The 20,857-nt window shown below is 42.1% G+C and overlaps 1 protein-coding gene across 2 annotated transcripts in view; it reads right to left on the minus strand.

Moving 5' to 3' along the window:
• Window positions 1–1,172: 1,172 nt before the first annotated feature.
• The window catches only part of CHRDL1 (chordin like 1), a 40,876-nt gene continuing 21,191 nt past the window's right edge, over window positions 1,173–20,857 (minus strand). The window contains exons 5-12 of one of the 2 annotated variants that reach the window (XM_065643316.1): window positions 16,300–16,445; window positions 15,240–15,333; window positions 12,716–12,783; window positions 11,244–11,418; window positions 7,935–8,129; window positions 6,354–6,521; window positions 5,160–5,249; window positions 1,173–3,892 (exon numbers count right to left, since the gene is read on the minus strand). In XM_065643316.1, the coding sequence (XP_065499388.1) occupies window positions 3,762–3,892; window positions 5,160–5,249; window positions 6,354–6,521; window positions 7,935–8,129; window positions 11,244–11,418; window positions 12,716–12,783; window positions 15,240–15,333; window positions 16,300–16,445 (1,067 nt within the window). In that variant the 3' untranslated portion in view covers window positions 1,173–3,761. Of the gene's footprint in view, window positions 3,893–5,159; window positions 5,250–6,353; window positions 6,525–7,934; window positions 8,130–11,243; window positions 11,419–12,715; window positions 12,784–15,239; window positions 15,334–16,299; window positions 16,446–20,857 lie in introns of both variants that reach the window. The other variant, XM_065643314.1, reaches the window with a different exon arrangement.

Below are 20,857 nucleotides of genomic sequence, written 5' to 3' on the forward strand. Positions count from 1 at the left end.
GAACTTCAGAATATGTATTGCCCAGAAAGCAATATGTCCTGTACTGTTCTCTCAGTTGTCAATGCTTGATTCCTTCTTTAGATTCCATATATGGATGTCAGTCTTCAGTTTTCAAAATTAATCATGCTGGGTAGGTGAAAGCTGAATTAAATTGGGTATTTGCCAAAGGTCAAATATATTTTTGAGCAGAAAATCTGTATATTGCAGGTCCTATGCTGTGTCTCTGGCGTAGTACTGTTGCTCTACTAGTAAGTCCTGAAAGCAAACAGTTGTGGCTCTTGAGATTGAACAATTTAAATAAGCTGGTAGTTTGAGCATCCTGCTGGTCCTTCTAATTTGTCTGTTTGCATCACCCAGATTGTGATAATTTCTACAGCTTTTCAGTTTAGCTCAGATGAATGCTAGTGTAAGATGGTTTGCAAAATTCTGCAGAAGACATTCCCGAGAGAAGACCTGAAAGAATGAACTCCTGCAGCGCGGGAGCACAGCTGTCCTGCCGCAAGCGTTACGTGTCTGATTTTCAGACGTGGGGAGCAGTCAGGGCTGTGTTGACCCTGTGGATGCTGAGTTCCAGCAAGTTTTTACTGCCTTGGTCCAAAACTGACTCAAATGGGAGCAACGTTACCATCCCTATGGATTAAACACTGCAGCATATTGCAACAGGTAATTAATTGAGGTGAACTTGACTGTGGAGGGCCACACAATCCCGATGGGTTCACTGGGACTCTGGTGAGTGCACAGCACAGAACCACTCAGGCCTGCTTCTAAGTGACGGCAAGTCAGAACTGCTCAGAACCTACGAATATCTCTTAGGTTTTCCATAAATTGGCATCCTGGGTGCAACGCTGAAGTCCGTGTGGCTCAAGCTCCCACGTGAAGTGTTGAGGACACAGGTGGGTGCTGAAGCCTCGCTTTGCACCCTCCCCAGCAACCTAAGTCTTGAACCTGACTCTTCCACCGCTCAGGTCCTGAGCTCACGCACGGCACCCAGCTCGGCCCCGCGGCCTCCGAGGGGGCAGCAGCACCAGCAAACTGCAACCAAAACTGCAACCAAACGTCTTGACCAAACAGCATCATACACACCATGTTTTATTATCAACGTCAGAGTTTATTAATTTATAAAACCAGGTCAAAGTGATACGAGTACATAAATAAGTACCGTAACAGACATACATCCCATGAAGAGAATGAAGAACATGGCACTGTGTATTTTGTTGTCTTACGTGATCAGAAACTGGAAAAATGCAACACTGCATTTTACTAAATGATGCTTATGACTTTTTTTTGCCTTTCGTAAAAAGTGTTTATTGTAAAATAAATACACAATCTGGATCCCACCTGTCCTGTCACAAATACAGAAAGCAGGTTGCCTTCTTCTTCTTAAAAAAAAAATTACAAACACTGTGCACTTTCCACTTAGTCTTTTTTCACCAGCTACTGCTACAAACAGACAATGCCTGTGAGGTGAGGAGCGAACTGCACATCACTAGAGTTCCTCAGAACCTCTTCCTTACAATGTCTTCACCAAAGGAAGTAGAAGGTTAATTCATGACTTATTAGAAGATTTATAATAAAATTTTGCATGTCTGCAGCACATTTCAACCTGTAGATGCTACATGCAGAGGGTCTTGCTGATGCCACACTGCTTCTTCTACAGTTGCACTGCAGTAACCTCTGGTCTTAGGACCTCAGTTCGGACACGCTGCACCCTTTCAAACACCAGCATGGGATTTACGGAGGCGGAGGCTACGGTCCCGTGGAAGGGCGGTGGGACAGCAGCTCACTTTGCTCTCCTTTTAATGAGCGGTGACACGGGACCCCGAACGGCCAGGTGGTGGTTCAGACCGTGCACCGCAGCACGGTATCGGCGCTGCCGGGAAAGGGCAAAACGCTGCCGAGGGGTGAGGCACAAAGTGTGAGAAACACCCCCGGGACAGGGACACCGGGCAGGGGGGAGGAGACACTGCAGGCCCCAGCAGAGACTCCCCTGTGGCCACGAGGGACCAGGGGGGACGTCCCTGCAGCCTATGGCGGCTTGGAAAGAGAACCCCGTGGTTCTTACTGATTGCAGGTGAAAGTATTTTGTTCTTGCAAATCCATGCGGTTGCTGGAGGAGCTCTCTTTTGAGCGTGTTCTGTTATGCAGTGGACTGTGTCGAGTGCTCGGTAGGGAGGGAAGTATTCCTAAATATTATCTGCGCTCTGTCCAGGCTTAGGGATGACGATGTGGTTACATACAGGCAAGATCGCTAAGGACCTGAGATCACCCTATCCGTGTTCTTCTAATTCCTTCAGCCTTTCCTTCAGCTTTGTGTCTGTTCTCCTCCCTGGCTCCTCTCTCTGAGCAGCACCGCGCTCTCCCGAGGCTGCGGCAAAATCAAAATCCTCGCTCTCCCTGTTGATTTCGCAGCCCTTGGCTCAGAGCATTTCCATAAAGCTTTGTTTGCATGTGTTTGAACAGCACTGTTCCTGTCTGCTTGGGGAGTAGAAAATAGGAGCAAAGGCAGAGTCACCTGCTTCTTCAACTTGACACCGCAGCCGTGAGGCCGTGCAGTATTTTGGTGACTCTTCAGAGAAAACATTTTTAAAATTACACTTTTTCAGCAGAGGAGAGCCATCTTTCGTAAACACCCTGCAAACATGCTATACTAAATTTAACAATCTCTCAGATTTGTTTTTCACAAAGATAACAGAGCTGCCGTGTCCTAAAGGCCCGCTGGAGCTGTTTGGTGTTTGTCATGGGACAGAGCTGTCCTTGAAGCGTGAGAATTGAGAGGCCACTCTCAGAAAAATGCAGAAGATTAGGTTTGTAACAGATCAGAACACATAAATTAAGCACTGTTGCAACTCCTAAGGAGTTATTAATTGGGAGGTTTAACCCTCGAGGTGTTTTGCAAGTACTGCAAGTACTTCACCACCTTCTGCCCCGTCACTTTAGAAAGCAGTTTGCCAGCCGAGACCATGTGTTAATAGGGCCCAGAAGAATGAAGTTATTAGGGCTGTGATAGAGCTAACACTTCACATTTTTTAGAGAAGTGGGTGGAGGAAACAGTGAAAACCACTTAAAAGCAAACATTTGCTCAAATTGCTACAAAAATACAGTGACTGCCACTAACACCTGCTGTTCAGTTTATGGACTCGGTTTGCTCAGCTACAAGACATCATCCCAAAGGCAGGCTGCTTAGGACTTGGTTAGTTTAAATCTGTTTGTAATGTCTCCAACACAAGTATTGTTATCACTTGTATTTTTCCTCCACTACTAAAAAAACAAACAAAAAAAACCCACCAAAAAAAAAACCCAAACCCACAACAAAACAAAACACAAAACCGTGAGTCATTTCAACCCCAGAAACGGTATGAATTCAGCACAGGAAATAATGCTCTCCGTAGCTCCTGCACATTTATTAGGTGTCCTTCTTTTCATTAGTTTGAATAACTTGCCAAATAATAATAATAATAAAAATGTTCTGTTTTCTCTTGTTAACTTGTAAAGAAATGCAACTCTGGGAAAGTACAGTCCCTCTTTCTCCTTCCCCCCCAGTAGCACAGAGCCTCCCAGTCTCTTGGAGGAGATATTTGAACGGTTGACACAGACCACTACACATAAAGCAGCAAATTTGCTGTGCATGATGTGAATAATTACTGCATTATAGTTTTGGGTTTTAGGGCAACTGTTGACTTAAGCAAAATAAGCCTGCAGTCCAGCTGCAGATCCAAGTTTTCATAAGTTTTCTTGTGTTTCTCCCTCCAGTGCTGTCTCCCTTAACAGTGACCCTTTTCAGACTTTTCAAGGTACAAAACCTTTACCAAATCCTCGAGCTCAGTCCTGCACACTCTGCTTTCACACATTTGGCTGATCTGAGCTTCTCCCTCGCTAAATATTTTCCACTGGCCTGAAAACAAAAATACAAAGAAGACAGATACTGACTTAGAAAACAGCACAGGGAACTCTGAAGACATTTACAAGCTCTCTCCAGACCAGCTGATTCACAACCATCAAAGAGAGAATGTCCAATCCTCCCATGGAAAATATTCAGAGTATCTTACAATCACGTAACATATTCCATGCAAAATAACTTTGTTAAAAATCATAAACAAGGACCAGAATATTATTCCTTTCTTTAATTAAGTAGTACTGTGAGTTGACCCTCTTTTTTCAACCATTTATGACATTGGATACTCTGCTTTATGACAAGAGTATGCGAAAATTTAACTGTGACGGTAAACCAAAGTATTTAAAAGTTGGGAAGCAACAAGTACTAAGTGCTTCAAGCACTGTGAACTCAGCCTGACTGTAATGCAAACTGTGTTTGCTGGATATTAATATTTCTATATATTTTCGATAATGTTAATAGAAATGTCCGCTGTCCTAGTAACCAGAATACTGTATTACAGATAACAATGACAAGCTTATGGAAGGCTGACAGCAAAAAATTAGGAAAATTTTTATATGAAAAGGTGTTGGCTTCTCACCAAGCCTGTATTATCAAGAATATATTATTCCTGGCGAAAATACTTCCTTGCCTATTTAGAGACCTCAGAAAAAATGACAATTTGTAATGCAAAGGAACTGGGAACTAAAAATTTCTATACCTTAATTTAACTAACAAATTAAGTGTCATGTCCCAAGCTGGATGAAATGAAAAAAAAATTGAATCAAGAGTGACAAAAGAATTACAGGTCCCCTCAAAAGACAGGTTTTAATAAAGAAGATATTGTTAAGAACATGGAAAGGTTTCTTTCAAATATGACTTATATGTATATAGGATAACTCCTTGAATCAATTCTGAATTTCTTCCCTTCTAAATGACTTCCTAAAAAATTGTGGCATCTTGTCATGTTACTTAAATAAATACAAATTGTACTGCTGTACTGACATCAGTCATATTTCAGACTCATGGCAGTATGGGCAGAAAACAGCCAATCCTGCATTTTATCCAAATACAGGAGACTAAGACAGCAGGGACATAAACTGCTATTATATGTATCTATATTTTAAGTTGCTGTATTCTGATTATTTAAATCTAAACTTAGAAAAGACTGGAGCCATGTCCTGATGGAAAAATCAGCAGACCTGTTCGTGCTGAGTAAGAAAGAATGTTTTTCAAGGCTATGATTATATGGAGGATAGAAACCTGAAGAGGTCAGACTTTTACTTACTAGGGGTTGTCCTTGTTATCTGCTTGAAGTAGGGAAGTTCTTCAAATTCTCTCTTGGACACTTTTTCCACGTAGAAGTGATGCAGAATCCCTTCAGCGAAGGAATGAGAAATGCGTGTTACTGGAAACGTGCCTGTTCTAAACTGGGTTGCTGTCCTGCCTTTGTGTAGCGTTACTGTCCAGTCGAGTCACATTGTGAAATAATCCTTTACCAATAGTGTGGATTTTCAGCCTGTTCTTTTTGACTCTGTTTGCCAGCCCCGTTTTGGTTTTTTTTGGCCAATTCTTTTCCAACATAGCTGAACCCTTCCTTAGCGTGAGTAAATGTAGGATTACAACAGAAGGCAAAATGCCAGCGTCTTGGAGAAAAGCAGTTATCATTTCGCGGTCAGGTACCATTTGGCCCGTAACGAGCTAGCGGGCAGCAGCACTGTCAAATCATCACGAGGCTTTGTGGCTTCTTGAACACACACGGGTGTTATTAACCATCCCACCTTGAGTGACTTTTTCCTGCCCACACTTTGGGCTTGGCTTTGTGCTTTAAAGTGCTTTCTAGAAACGTGCCATCTCTGTGGGAAGGGATGCACTACATGTGGGTTTCCTATGGGGATCACTTGCTTTTTGCTTCAAGTAGGTCACGTAGACATGATTTTTAGGAGGCTGTTGGTAATTGTTATTATACTAAAAGTTAAGGATTTTCAGAAATGCTTGGGCTTCTGAATGCTTTTCTATTTTTTCCTAATTTTACCAGTTAGTCTAGTAAAAGATATTGTTTCCATCCTTAACACATTTTTTGCCTGTATTCTAGACCATCGCGGGTGCAGCATCACTAAGGCAGACAGGGCAGACTGATTTCAATGGAAAGCATTTTGGTCTATCCTAAATAAGAATCTCCAGGCACTTAGTTCAAACCCTACTACCCATTTATTGCAATAAATTACACAGGTTTTTACTGACAACCTGTCTGTCGTTGTGCGTTTGCTCACAGTGAAGGGTGAGAATTTGCAGAACTTGGGCTTTTTGTGTTACTAATGGTTTTTGTGCAGTGAAACCTGAGTATGTTGGAAGTGGCTGTACTGGCCATATCCTGGGTTGCCAGAAGAACAGCAGTCTCAAGATGCTTGGATTTGTAAATTGTTCTGGGATTTTAATGGAAGATGATACACTGTTTAAAGAAAGAACTTGCTCCACTCACCTTTTCTAATTGTCCACACATGTATTTCTACTTGGGGTGGTTTTTCAGTCTCTACTGCAATTTTTCTGATGGTTTCCCCTTCCTCTGTGAAAACGGATTCATAGACGGGAAACGTCTCCTTCCCACAGAAGTAATCTTTGTTGTCAAAGGTTTGACTTGGCACTTCTTCTGCTTAAAAAAAAGCCCAAAACACATACTGCAGCTGTAATCAAGCCCTCCAGAACTTACTTGGCACCAAAAGCCAAGCAGGTTTAGTTTAAAAGTAGAATTTTCACTTGCATGGCCACTCAAACCCATCTCCAGCTAAGCCCCAGACATGTAATAGTGTTGTGTTCTGCTAGGTTCTGATGGCCTGTCTGTGGTGGCAAGACAGTATCCGCCTTTAGAATCCAGTTTCGTAAGGAAATGAGCTGCGTAAAACCATGTGGCCTGTGAGACTCCTCGCAACTTTTGAACCTGTTGTCCAATTTTCAAGCAGATTTGCAATAATGGCAGAAGTCTCAGAAGGAGTAAAATAACTAAATGAAAACTGGCCGTTGGATGGGGTGAAGAGACCAGAAATCGTGCTTTCCCGAGGAAAAGGGCAGGCAGGACCTCCAGGGTTTGCATTTTGCTGGGCAGCAGCCAGCTGGGCAGTGCAGGCCTGAGCTGGCCACAGGGCACGGCCCTCTTGCCCATCTGGTAAAGCCACTGAGCATGTAAGTAGAAATTGTAATTATTCTGTTGGTAATTGGAAGCTGGGCAAGAATGTAAGGGAGATGATGCAACTCAGAAACTCAGGCTACTGTTTGTGGAAAAAAACCCTAATAATTAATACATCTCCGCACACACAGGACAGACTGTGGGAAGAGGTTCAGCTTTCTTAAAAACCGGCACATAGAATCTCAAAGAAAAAGACAGTAACTTTCTTTCTGCTATTAAATTTTCTGTTGAAGTCTGTTAGCCAGGTTTTGCTGACTGTTCTCGTCCAAAATGAGCCAAATAAAAGCTGTGGATTCATAAGTGTCCAAAAGGATCTCGATAAACACCCCCCGCCTGCCCATTGCCATCGCGGTTCCTCCCGGCGAGCACGGCCAGCAAGAGAAAACGGGAGGTGTGCGTTCTAGGAAGGATTTCTGTATACGACCATACAACTCATTTCCTCAGAGCATTTCTGCCCAATGCATCACCGAACAAACATAGAAATGGGCCATGCAGATTAGAAAAGAAGTTTAAAGGCACAGAAGAGAACTGGACACTACCCTTTATATCATATGCAACATGGCTGGGCATTTGGCAGACTGTCAGCAGATTCATATTAGCAGATTTTTCACTAGTTGTAGGCATTGATTTTAGTAAGTAATGTCTACATAAGTTTAATCACTAGTGCAGCATAGAAACAATGCTAAATTTGTGATAAGTTAGTATTTATTTTAAGGATTAAGCTACATAACTGACACCAATCAATTTATAATCAGGGGTTTTGAATCCTTCTGGTACAGCTACTGCTGCTTTCATCACATCTTCTGGTGACCAGAAGGCTTGAGCCGAGCCCCTTAACATGCACAGCGAAAACGTGGTCTGTGATCAACTTTGTTTTACCTGGACAGACTTTACAGCATTTTCCTTCTACTTTCTGAGGGTATTTGCAGGGATATTGTTCTGGACAGTGAATTTTCTTACATTCTTGTTTGGTGATGTTGCAGGTGCACAACACACACTCTACGATTCCAAAGGCCCGCAGGTTAGGGTGCCAAGATTCACCGTGTGAGTATGTTTTGCCGTTCGAAACACAAACTACAGAAGAAGAGAAAAAGGAAGAAAAAGTACAACTGGAAAAGGTATGTTCACTGGCTACCTCTCTATGAATATCCATTTGATTCATGCACATTTGCTTAAAGCAGGGTCTCTATATATGATTTGTTAGTGTCTCTGGCCGATTTCTGTACTTGTTAACTTTAACTTGGAGTTTTGCTACTTAAAATGAGTCTGAGCCTGTGATCACCCTTTCCTGAGCAGTTTTGCCCCCTTGACTCCAACTCTGCTGACACTATTTTGAGGAGAACACTGGAGGCTGCTGAGTATTTGACTATAATAGCTCCTCCCCAGTGCACACATTTCAGTTCTGCATCATTAACCACCTTATAAAACTCACTCCTTCCCCTCCTAATCTCACTCCACACCCAGGACAGAGCCTGTTTACATTGGCTCTGGCTTCTAGAATTGAATCTGCAGATGACAGGACCGTGACATTTGCTACTGCGTCATCTACACAACTTTCCTACCATTAGCTGAACACGGCTTTTGCAGGGAGAGCCACGCTATCAGCAGGAGGGATTGGTGCCACCCGCGCCTCTTATTGCTTCTGCGTGAGACCTCCTGCTACACAACACACAGAACAAAGCCAGGGAATGTTGCAAAATTAATGTTTAATGTCCTTTGTGGGAATATCTATGTCTAAAGGTATATAGGGACGTTTGGCTTTTGGAATCACAAGAAAACAGTAACGTGAAAGGGACTGAAATTTCATTCCATTAGCATCAAAGCACCTCAGAATATTTATTCGTCAGTGCCCTTGGGAGACAGAGAAATAGAGCTGACACGAGGAGAGTGGAAAAATCCATGCCTGGTGGGAGCCAGTTTGGGTCACCCGGCAGTTAATGGGAATTATATCACTTTACACCATGTTTGCATTTGTCCTATAAACCTTACATCTTTCTTTTAAAATATTTTATAAACACAAAGAAAAATGCAAACTAATCCTAACAAGGTGAAAGAAAGGGCACCGCCTGATTTCTGAAAGCAGCTAAAGTGAAGCTGGGATATGTTGTAAATATTTCCAATTCTTCTAATATGCCATCATTTTTATTAATGCCTTTATTTGTAAAATATGTTCCTATTTTGCTTGTAACTTTCAAAAGCAATTTAATTTTTATCTGTAATCTGAAATTTACATCTAACTGGTAACAGATGTGACCAACTGGTTATACTTTACTGAGTTACTGAGATTTATGGGGAGTGTTCTTTGCAAAGTATTGTCTTTCACGGGGTTTTGCTATCATTTGGTTTATAATTTGCTACTTTTTAACTCTTTCTTAAGACATGTTTTTATTTTAGAGGTAGGAAACAGGGGTTGTTTTTCTCAAATGAAAGCAAATAGTGTGTTACCTGTATCCTAAGAACATGGGAGAAAAAACTACAAATGAGAAAACTAGTAAGTACTTGGCTGCTCAGCAGGCTTCTTGCACACTTAAATACTATATTATTAGTTATATTTATGCTTATATGGATATGTTTTTCCCTGCTAGAGTTCTCCATGTCTTTTATGGATATAAATATTTCATTACTTCTCCCTGACAGGGGAGGGGATAATACATGACATTGTGTAGATACGTATTCTCTCTGTTTTAAGGGTTTGTTTAGCACAGAACAGTTAAATAATTACTCTGAGGTAGCAGATGAAGCCTTCAGTAGAAGCCAAAATATGGCAATTAACTTCTAGTTCCCCGATGCCCTGTTTCTAGCGCTCTTCATGTTTAGAATGGTAAATCTGTATCCATGCAACTGCACAGTATTTGCATGTGAGAACTGTTGTGTGTTTCTTTTTTAACTTGTTGAAATGCGTCTCAAGGGGCATGTGCATTAATTAGTAGAACACTTGTTAATTGCACAAGAACAAAAGAAAATCCATGGTCAGCATTCCCGTTTCCATCATGGGGATCTCTCAGACACTCCCCAGGCTGCGAGTGTCTGAAGTTGTGGCACGTACTCTGCACTGCATCCAGAACTATGCTATTCGTCTGTATTCTCTCTATTTGCTGAAACAAATCAGTTAGAAATTGCTTTGATGATGTCTTCATGTGTGAATTACATGTCAAAGATATTGCACTGGATGGAAATTCCTGCTCATAGATTCAGCATAAAACACTGGCATGATCTGAATGTTTTTTCATGCTTGTTCAGGTGGATAATAAAGATCCTATGGCCAACATTCCTTCTGTTAGTTAATACCTTAAAAGATTAGTTGGCCCTAATACAAGGGCTTTTAACTCTTTGTGGGCAGTTTCTAAGTGCACACTGACTGGTATTTGTGGGTAGATGCTCTTCTGAACATGCATTTTTACAGCTATTTCTTTTATGGCTTCTTAGGGCTGTTCCTGCAGACCTTTGTTCACTGCGGTACCCCCACCGTGGGAACCGAGCATCCCACCCTTCCTATTGTACAAACCCTGCTGTCCCACGAACTGCAGAATTGATATTTTCCCTCTATTTTTGCCCTCCCTCTAATGCAGCAGAAATATGGCTTAGTCATGTTTGGATAAGGTTTGCGTTGGTTTAGCTCAAAGTTCTGCTGTCCCCATGATGTAATATGTCCCATATTATATTATCAGAAGGCACTAAGAGATTGGTAGAGTGAGATTCATTACGTTGGTGTTAACTTGGCCTCTTGAGAGCTCAGGCATCCAGTAGGAGCTGTGTGCCTGCCCTGCCTCCAGTATCGGCCGTGGAGGAGGAAACGCAGCCCTGGCACCCGTTGTCTCCCAGCGAGCTGAAGGTGGGGGAAGTCAGGAGATGGGCTTTCTTGAGAAGAATTTGCTAAGCCTTGGAGGCAGAAAACCTCTTGATACTATGAAAAAGCTTTATGGTCTGAGATTTGTGCGGCAGTTTAAATGTCGGCTGTTTACAGCTTGTAAAGCTCCAAAACAGGAGAGTGTGTAAAGAAAATAACCACGAATAATTTCCTACTGGACAAGTCACTGTGTGAACCAGTTAGCGAATCTGATTTGCATTAGGTCTCTGGATACCAGTGGGAATTCCCAAGATTCTGCTGTATATTTTGAGAAGTCTTTCTGAGCGATATGTGATTGATTCCTGACTCAGAGTAATACTATAAGAAGTACTTGTCTTTACCTCGTCCGTGCTTATGCTTGTTGTTGATGACGATTTGCACTATTGTTCCCGAAGCTTGCTGGGGATCCGGCAGGACTCCACGGTTACTCCTGGCACTGGGAAATCGCGGAATGTTGACAACCTGCCTCGCAGAGCCGGGCGACAGGTCGTAGTGGGAGCGATGGTACGAGTGTCTCTGGGGACAGAAAGACAGCAGGAGAGTAAATGTCTCATTCCAATGACCATGGGAAAAAGGCTGTACCCGAAGCTTAACACAGGCAACGAGAGGGTTGCCACAGTCATCAGACATCATTACATGTAATGAATGGCACCATTCTAAAGAAAGGCCATTCAGGTTTTGCAGATAACATGGTAATGAAGTCATCTGCACATACGCAGTTGTAACTCATCTCACCAGGCTGTATATGTCAGTGTAGGTGTCTATACCTGTGGTGTGTGTAGGTGGTTATCCCAAGTCCTTAATCAAGTCAATGGACACAGAGGCAATTTTAGAACTTGACCTGCTGTGGATCTCTGTATCATAAGGAGAAGTGCCTGTTTTGCTCCTTGTATTAAAAATGGTGTTCAGAGCTAGATATCTACTCCAGTTTACGGTTAGATGAGAGGAACTGTAAGCCTGTCTAGTTTTCCTCATCAAAATTGCTTTCTATGGGGGCTGCAGTGGCAGAGCATGTATAGAACGACTGTCCAGCTTCTTGTTTGCTCGCAGCTCTAAACTCCCATGCACCGCCAGGGCCAGCCAACCTTGCGCACACTGAACAAAACCTTTCTAGAATCTGTCTTACAAATTGGGAAGTCTCATTTTTTTTGCAAAGGAAAGTAGTAGTTGTGGTAGTGTGCAGCGTGTTTTTTAGAGCAAAAACACTGGTTGTTTTCCGAGAATTATTTTCCAAAAGATCCACGGGCATAAAGGCATAGTGTATATTATAGCAGTTATTTTAGAAGGCGTGTTTATTCTCACTAATCCAAAGACCTGTTGTTTCATGTATTTAGGTAGTGCACCTAATGCTTAAAAGCTCTTCATATTCTCTCCAAATGCTGTTATAAAAATAATCTCTTGATGAGTAAGTTGTTAATGGATACTTTCAGGCCCAGAGATAGTGAAGCCCTCAAAAGTAAACATAGACGTGTATATATCAACTGGGAAGTAAAGGTTTGCAATTATGATTTAAAAGTGATGCTTGCACAGCAAACAAAACACTGTTGAATTTTATTCTTATAGACCATATACAACAAAGACCAAATCCAGAGCCTGCAGAAGCTCATGGGAGTTTATAATTCAGAGTTATTAACGAATTCAGGTTGAGTTTATTAGGGGGTTTGCAGGAGTGAAAGAAACCTATTTTGGGCTAGATTCACAGAAGCCAGGATGAAGCAGCAGATATTCAGACCTATTCTCATCCTTTTCCCCAATGTACCGGCATGCACAGCGCAGCAGGAAAATGCATCTTTAAATTGTAGGTCGCACTTACGGCTTCCCTGTTGGCTGGCTGCCGGAAGATATCTCCGTCGGAATGTTCCCATGATAATTCTCCATCTCCTGTACAGGAAGCAGAGCAGTATCAGTTAGGGGAGTAATTGTGCAACACCCTGGGAGACACTCAGGAGGAAAAGCCTAATTCAGCTTTACCACTAAATTAAGGTGGAGGTTGCATCCATGTGTAGAAGTGTCAGTCTGTAGTCTGACTTCATTGTACTAGATCCTGTAGAGACCAAAAGATCCCTTCCCAAACATTACGCAAACTCAGGATGAAGATTTACTCTCAGATTTATGCAGCTGAACAAGATGCTATGGGCAAGGTGATTTCCAGCAACCATTTGCTGTGTGGTCTCAGGCAAAGGGGAGGAGACGTGACTCAGTTTAGCTCCCAGAGAGAGGCTCAATTGTGGGACGTTCCTTCCCCTGTGGGCTGAGAGAACCCACCAGCACAGTTATTGTTGCTCAACTGAAATGTAACTTGACTGGGAATTGAATCCTGAATTACATTTTGTAGTCAGCTCTGAAGTGTAGCCATTAATAATTATCATATGATATATATCAAGAAAAAGTAAGCCATATTTTGTCCTGCAAAATTCCTGTCTCCATATCTATATGGTGGTTTATTTCCCTCTTATTTAGGTGTCATATTCCTTGAAGAGCGGGAAGTTGGCTTTCCTAAATTTCAGGGTCCTGACTTTAGTCTTCCCTGGTCCCACACCCCTCAGGACTGCAAACTCCATGAGCACATATATTGAAAAGGACAAAGTTGATTACGAGATAAATTATCATTTTAACATTTTAAAATAAGAGTAATAGATAGTGGAACACATTTTTAAAAAGCCTGCATCAGTGGAGACACTTGGGTCATCTCTACTGCATAATCCAATTTAATCTCACCTCTCCTATAGAAATTCCAATGAACTTGTTTCTCATTATTCTCTCTGGCTGAAGTGACTGATTCTCCAGCATAAGGCTAATTTACAGCATAACTATGTCTGATACTTCATAGTTTGAAAGTCAGTTTGATTTTTGTAACTGGAAGAGGTTGGTTTCAAATACAGATCAAATAACTATCAGGGAACAGATACCAGGAATCATATGATTAGCAAGGATTTAATTAACTGTCCATATATTACGTTTACAACAGAATATCACTAAATGTCACTGTAGGAAGCTAGGACTATCACCTTGCTTGCTTGAGATCAGAAAGCTTTATAAGCAGTTTGCCTGGCAAAATGATCTGTAAAGATCCTGTGGAACGACATGGCAAAGCAGCAGAGGACGAGCAACAACCACCGTGCACAGAGATCCTCATCCTTGCTCTGACGGAGCTGATGGATTTATGCAGCACACAGCACTGCCCTGCTGAGAGATGAGCCCAGGTCCTGCATGGTGTCCCGTTAACGTTAATTACAGCTGCATCTCCGCCAGTTCAGTAGCTTAGGGAGCTCCCCGCACTGACATGACCGCACAGCTTCCAGCTGGGAACTCGTTCCTGCATCGTGCTGCATCACTGAGCACCGGTGCGCCCAAAGGACCCTCCTTCTGGCTCCGTCCCTTCACCGCTCCCAGCTTTTGCTCCAGCCTACGTACTCGGTAAACTCCTTAGGACACGGACTGGGGGACTGTGGTAGTTCGTCCTTCACAACTCCAGCACTATGGGCAAAATTATTCAACCGACAATATAACGCTCCTTATTTTTACCGTGTAATAGTACTGAGTTCAAACAAGCAGAATCTCCAAAAGATGTAAGCGCACAAAGGTGCGAGCAGGAGAGTTTTTCCAGGCAGCGTGGCTTCACTGATATCAATAGAAGGGCACTTTTGAAAAGCATAGGTACCTTTAGGTGCTTATCTGCATCTTTGAGAACTGGCCACAGGTGCTTATATACCCTAGAAGTGGTGATTCAAATGCCACAATACTAATAGTGAGATTAAATACATTTAGAAATTCTCAGACATTTAGACAGGCTTTTAGACAGACATTTAGGTTTAGACATTCAGAAAGGCTGTGAAGGCCCCTAGAATCAAATTCCCTATGCGTACAAGATCTAAAATGCAATTGCTAGTAAAATACTGAAGTCACCTGAGTATAGATTGACACCCAATTTAAACTGGAGTAATTTGCCTTACCCTCTGAATTGAAATTCTTGTGTCTTGCAAAACCTCAGCAGGTCTGGTAACCTGTCAGATAGAAGCTTGTCTTTTATTGCTAAGTTCTTCTACCCAGAGCAATGGCAGCTATTCCAATACACCGTTTGAAGCCTTGAATTCCCTCATTATGAGGATGCAACTTTATTATCAGTGCATTCTCTCCTCCTTTTGATTTAGGAAAACAAAGGCAGCAATGTCCCCCTGCTGGAATTTGAGGTTTCATTTCCCACCGTGCATTGGACTGTAAGTACATGGGACACTTGCAGGTCGTGTCCTGAGTGACGGTGCTGGTGGCACAGCCAGGGCTGGCAGGGGAAGGAATAAATTCAGAGCCCGTCCTTCTGTGGTTGGGCTTGAGCTTACCTCTGCAAACTGGACAGCAGGACTCCGGAACAGAAACTGGGAAAGAGCAAGTTAATTTGGGACAAGTCTTCAACCCACAGTACACGTTTCCTTCCTGACGGTAAAACACAAAGAGAATTTAGAAGGAGTCATCAATTCATCTGGTATTGTATATGCATTTTTATGAACATGCTTCAGTCTAGTATGTGTGTTTACATAAATGCCACTCCAGTATGCAAAAGCAGAATATTAGACCAGAGGAAGGTCCCCTTCTTTGAAAAAACAAGGGGGAAAGAAGTGAAAATGTGTGAGGAGAAGAACTGTAATTATTGTAGGCTGAAAATGTACCTGACATTGTTGGTAATAAAATCACCCAGTGTAAATTCTCCCCTCTGCTCTGCCCTTGTCGTGTCTTATCACTGAACTGGAGGAAGAGCTTAGCAGTAGCTAAAAGTCATAAAGTCTTTTCAGTACTTGGCCTGTTAAATTTGTAGTTAATGTAGAATCTGGTGATGATTTGCTCAGAGGTCCAGAGTTGCCAATACTCGATACTGAAGAGCTGGCTGGATTGAGAGGGATGTTTTAGCTCAGACACTGGCTCTGAAGGGTCGCTGGGTGACTCAATACAAACTGGATTTGGACTGGTGACATCTCAGGAATGGCTCCGTGGCCCAGTGCCAGTTTACAGCGGTGTCCTCTCCCAGGCTGGGGGGCTCTCAACTTATCAGCTCAGCCCAAATGAATTCAGTCGCAGTCAGTAGCTTAGCGCTATATTTTCCAGTCAGGTTGAAGTGAAATACTCTATATATGCCAAGTAGCAATATTTACCTGCTGCCTCTGCGCTGTGAGCTCATTTAGAGCAGATGCCTGACAGGGTAAGCTTTGTCCCCTGTGTTTGAGTAAGAGGCAGCCTGGCATTTACCAGCTGCTGCAGACTGGCTCTGAGCACTCTCAGGAGCTTCAGCATTAATTCTCAATCCCCAGCCTTTGCTATGTGTTGCTTATATTTCAGTGTCATGTCTTCTAGAAAGGAGAAATGAAGCATAGACAGAGCAAGGCGCTCTGAAATCCTGGTACTCACTGAGCAGCTGCACTGGGCACACTGGTTCGCTTGCCTGTTTTGGAAAAGCCCCTCTGCCACAAACATTTCACCGTGATGGTAGGTGGTGCCGTTGTATTCACAGGATTTCCCGGTGATTTTGCTGCTTACTGAGAAAAGGGAGTCTTCTAGAAGTAATGGGAAAGGAACACTTCATGCAAATGTTCTTTGACAACTTGCAGTATCACAAATACAGGGGAGAAAAAGCTTCCCTTCTCCCTTATTTCTCTTTATTATATAAAGACAAGTTTTGTCATGCCACAAAGCGTAAGTGATATTCTCATGCTGCTATTTTGCTGAACTTTAATAATTCACACTTTGAGCTGACTGTCCCAGTTAATCTTAGGATGTTGATGATCAACTACGATGCCAGCACTGATGGCCACATCTCATGCTGCTGCATTTTCTCTTGCTCTGTCTGCTGTAGCACTTGGTATTAGGATAGGTAGGTGCAGTTATGTGCCCATGTTATATTTACTTGGCTTTTTCATGCTTTAATGTAGAAGGCATTAGGTCTTGTATACACACAGAATCCCACTGTCAATAGCACTGTTCTAGCGTGGTTTCTCCCTTGTTAGTGCTGGTATAATTTTATTAATGATTTGTGGTATTGTTGCACGTAGAAGAAACAGTTGGAGGGCAGCAGGTTGTGCCATAGGGCATGCCTGATCCTGCTTCCATGCCATCCACAGGCACAAACCTCTGGGAGAGGAGGAATGGATGATAGAAATGTGTCAAGAGAGAACTGTATACTATCTAAGCATTTTGTTCCCAGCGCCTTTCACAATTTGTTGCTGCTGTTGTTCTCAAAATGGGCAAAACTTGTCAAAGGCAAACTTCAGAAGCCACCCAAAAGCTGATTTTTCTCTTACATGCATTTTAATGTCAGACATGCAAATGAGTGCATTTTGTTTGCAGAACTTGGTGCATATGACAAAGGCACAGGATTCAGTGTCAATTCAATCCTGAAACCTCCTGTTTCAATTCAAGATCATACGGAGTTCTGCACCACATGGGTTAAACTTTCTTCTAACATAAAGCTATCTATATCTTACATTAAAACGTCCCCTAGATTTTTAACTATTAGTAGTTGACATACTCTTCAAAGGGATTAGACTTCACCTGTGAAATGTAAGTCACTTGATACCTATTGGGCAGCGAATCTGGCATTATACATTTACATTCACATGAACGGGAAGAGGCATTTTGAACAAGAGCTCTATGGAAGTAACAGTGGAGTGTTTGTTCTCTGGTGCCTGAGTCACTGCAAATTTCTAGGAATGCAGCTGAGATTTCATTCAGTGAGTTTGGGTTTTCAAATAAAAGAAACCTGACCTGAAAATTCAGGTCTTGCTGTAGCCCCTTTCATTATCTATCAGATAAACCTGTGGAGATTTTTTTGTGAAACTGTGCCACTACAGAATACACATTTTTCAGCTGGGAGCTCAAGTGAAAGAACAGTTTTCTGCTGATATGCCCTGGCATTAAACACTGACATTCCAAGTTTTCCATAAAAGCACATATTTAGCTGTATTGGTCCATAAAAAAATAGTAACATTTTGAATGGTAAATGTCAAATCTGGCTATGTAACATACATGTACTACAGTATTGGAGAGGCTAGTGGGTCAGCAAAGAACCTTCTGCAGGAGAATGGCAGAAATTATCCATTTTGGGTTCCTTGCCTAACATTTCATTTCTCTTCAAGAGGCAGACATGGTATTTGCACCTCCTCCTTTGAAGCACCAAATACATCATTATTTCAGTGCAATCAAGGGTGTCTAATGATACCTTTCCAAAACCTTACTAGTTCAGAGCTTTGACACCACCTGTGCTTGGCACAGAAATGCGGGGCTTTTGGCACTTTCTGTATGGTTTGCTAGTAATACACATGCTGGAATGGCATGATGTGTGCTCTCATTGAGACACGTCCTTTGAAAGTCATCAGCAAAAAATTCAAGTGACAAATTTCTAAAAAATTTCTAAAAATTTCTAAAAAAAATTCAAGTGACAAAAAGCTACTGGCCCATTAGGCACAAATACTGGAAGACACAAATCAAGAGGCACTTCTCAGGATTGTGCTACCTCCCGAAACTTAGGTCACCATAGTTTCTTGCGCTGTCTGAGAGTCTTCTCATAGAAAGCAGAAAGCGCGACTGCCAAACCCTTAGTTATCCCCGTGCCACTTGGGCCACTGGAAGAGCAGCAGAACTGGAGAGAAATGAAAATGAAAGGAGAAATGTTCACGCAGCCTCCGCAGGACATGGCTGTGCCCAGGGATGCCTGGGCTTGTGGTCTGACATCTGCGATACCTCAGGGACGATTTGTGACTCTTCAGAATATTGGATGAAGAGCGTCAATTTTACTGCAGATTTCCCTTGGTATATGCCACATTGTTCAGATCACTGTGAAATCACCAAATGCCTTTAAACTTTTCTAAATAAGGGAAGAAAGACAGTGACATTTTTATTGCTTGGAAAACGACAGTGAACAGTCGCAGTAGGTAATTGTTTTAATCTATATTTCTTTTAAGTTGATCACAGAAGTTAGGTCTATAACAGCTAAATCATAACATGCAGCCCAAAATGCACATACATCTGCCTATCTGTAGAATATGGGATGAAATTCTATTGCTATTTTGAAGTCTTATTTGATGAAACAATTATAAGAAAAGTCAGTTTCAATCAGAGAGAGTAAGACCATGTTTTAAGTCCTGTGCTGCAGATACCTGTGCATGTGATTGTCTTTTAGCACATTAAATGAATGGGGCTATTTGGTTGCACAAAATAAGGTTGAGAAGAAGTTTTCAGATCAAGACCACATTACTGTTATTGCAAAAAATAGCTATATAAATATATATGGACATATATCGGAGACAGCATACTGGAGGGCGCCACTGATCCTCTCCAAACACAGCATCTGTCTAAAACTGCGAGGAAGGTTTGTTTATATTGCACATCTAAATATAACTTCTGTCTGGTGCCGTTTCTCTATCTTTGCTAGTGTGTGACTGACTTTCTACTACTAGGACTTGCCTTGGTTTCTTTTCTAGTGCTCTTTAAATCATGGCTAATTAGAGGAGCTCAGACTCCCTCATGATATCATGTTCTCCTGCAGAATGTGAAATTAGAGTCATTGTGGGTTGTTTTAATAAGTGCCAGGTTTGAACTTTGAAAAATCTTGGCTTTAATACTGATATCAGCGTGCGTTATTCTGTGCCTTAGTTCAGATATGTCAGAATTAGATTAATTAACTGCAAATATACTGCATTGCTCAAAGCTCTATTTGTAAACCTTGCTTCTTAATCAAGATTGTTCGCAAAGCTTTATCAGGCATTTTAATGGTGCTGACTAACATTGCTTTAATTAGCTGCCTCTGTAAAGTACCAGGCAAACCATCTGTGTGAATCCTTTTAATTAACTGGGTTCCATCTGAGCTTTTCTTTCTGGCATTCATAGCATGTCAGTGGAAGCAATATAAAGCATATAGGGTAAAGATGTTATTGCATCAATTGAAAAGGAAGTATCTTTGTTTCTGTGGTTGGCATTTATTCTCTAAAGGCTCAGACGTCACTACAGAAGTTGACAGGCTATGCTTATATTTGCGTGGGATTTTAGTGGGATCAAGATAAGCCCATGAGTTAGCAATATGGATAGCACTGGTTTATTGCCAACATTAGCATTAGGTAATGGCAGGGGGCTAAGATATGAGACCTAAGCTTCATTTGCCTTGATATGGATTTGAAATTATCCTGTAAGTAGCTTTAAAGGTTGAACCTGGCTGAAGAAATCTTTCACGTTTCACAAACAGGCAACAGAAAACAACTGTATCAAAAACGGATTCGCTTCGAAACATTTTTTTTAAGCAATTGGAGACTACGGTGGCTATGCTTGAATTCCTATATCCAAGCATTCCTCTTCCAAATACAGTAAGTCTTGGTCTTAATGAAGCCAAGAGAAAGTTTTCCTTCAGGATTCAGCCTAGGTGCTTGCTTGAATGCTGTTTTTTAAGATTATGTTTGAGATGGATGCATGAACCTGGAGGAGCTGTTGATCTATACAAACAAGGTCTGTATCAGTTCAGATCTGCAGTACAGCCCAATTCACTGGGAACTAGAACTGCATGTAGGTCTAGTTCACGTATTCCATGAACTATAGTCCACTTGACAGGGCGTGTGAAGAAAGTGTATCGCAAAAAGTTTGCCATGAAGGGATGCTGACTTAGTGGGCAGCGCAGCACTAATGCTTTCCCGATAGTCTGACAGACCAGAGTTAGCTATGAATTGATAAACCGCAGATATTTTATGGACATTTTCTGCCTCAGTGGAATTTACTCCAGTCACAGATTTTTCCTGATGGTCAGCCCAGGACTGGAGGTCGCCAAGGGCCGAGGTTTGAGGGCAGCCACACGACACACAGAGCAGGGTTTCCTGGCTTCTGGGGCTTTCCAGTCTCCTGGGAGAAACATCTTTTAGCTTCTTCTGTTTACAACTATTCCTTCCAGGATTCTTATAAAAGCTTGGTCCTGAGATGCTTTACCCTT

The sequence above is a fragment of the Caloenas nicobarica genome, chromosome 12 (assembly GCF_036013445.1).
Source record: "Caloenas nicobarica isolate bCalNic1 chromosome 12, bCalNic1.hap1, whole genome shotgun sequence".
Lineage (NCBI taxonomy): Eukaryota > Metazoa > Chordata > Aves > Columbiformes > Columbidae > Caloenas > Caloenas nicobarica.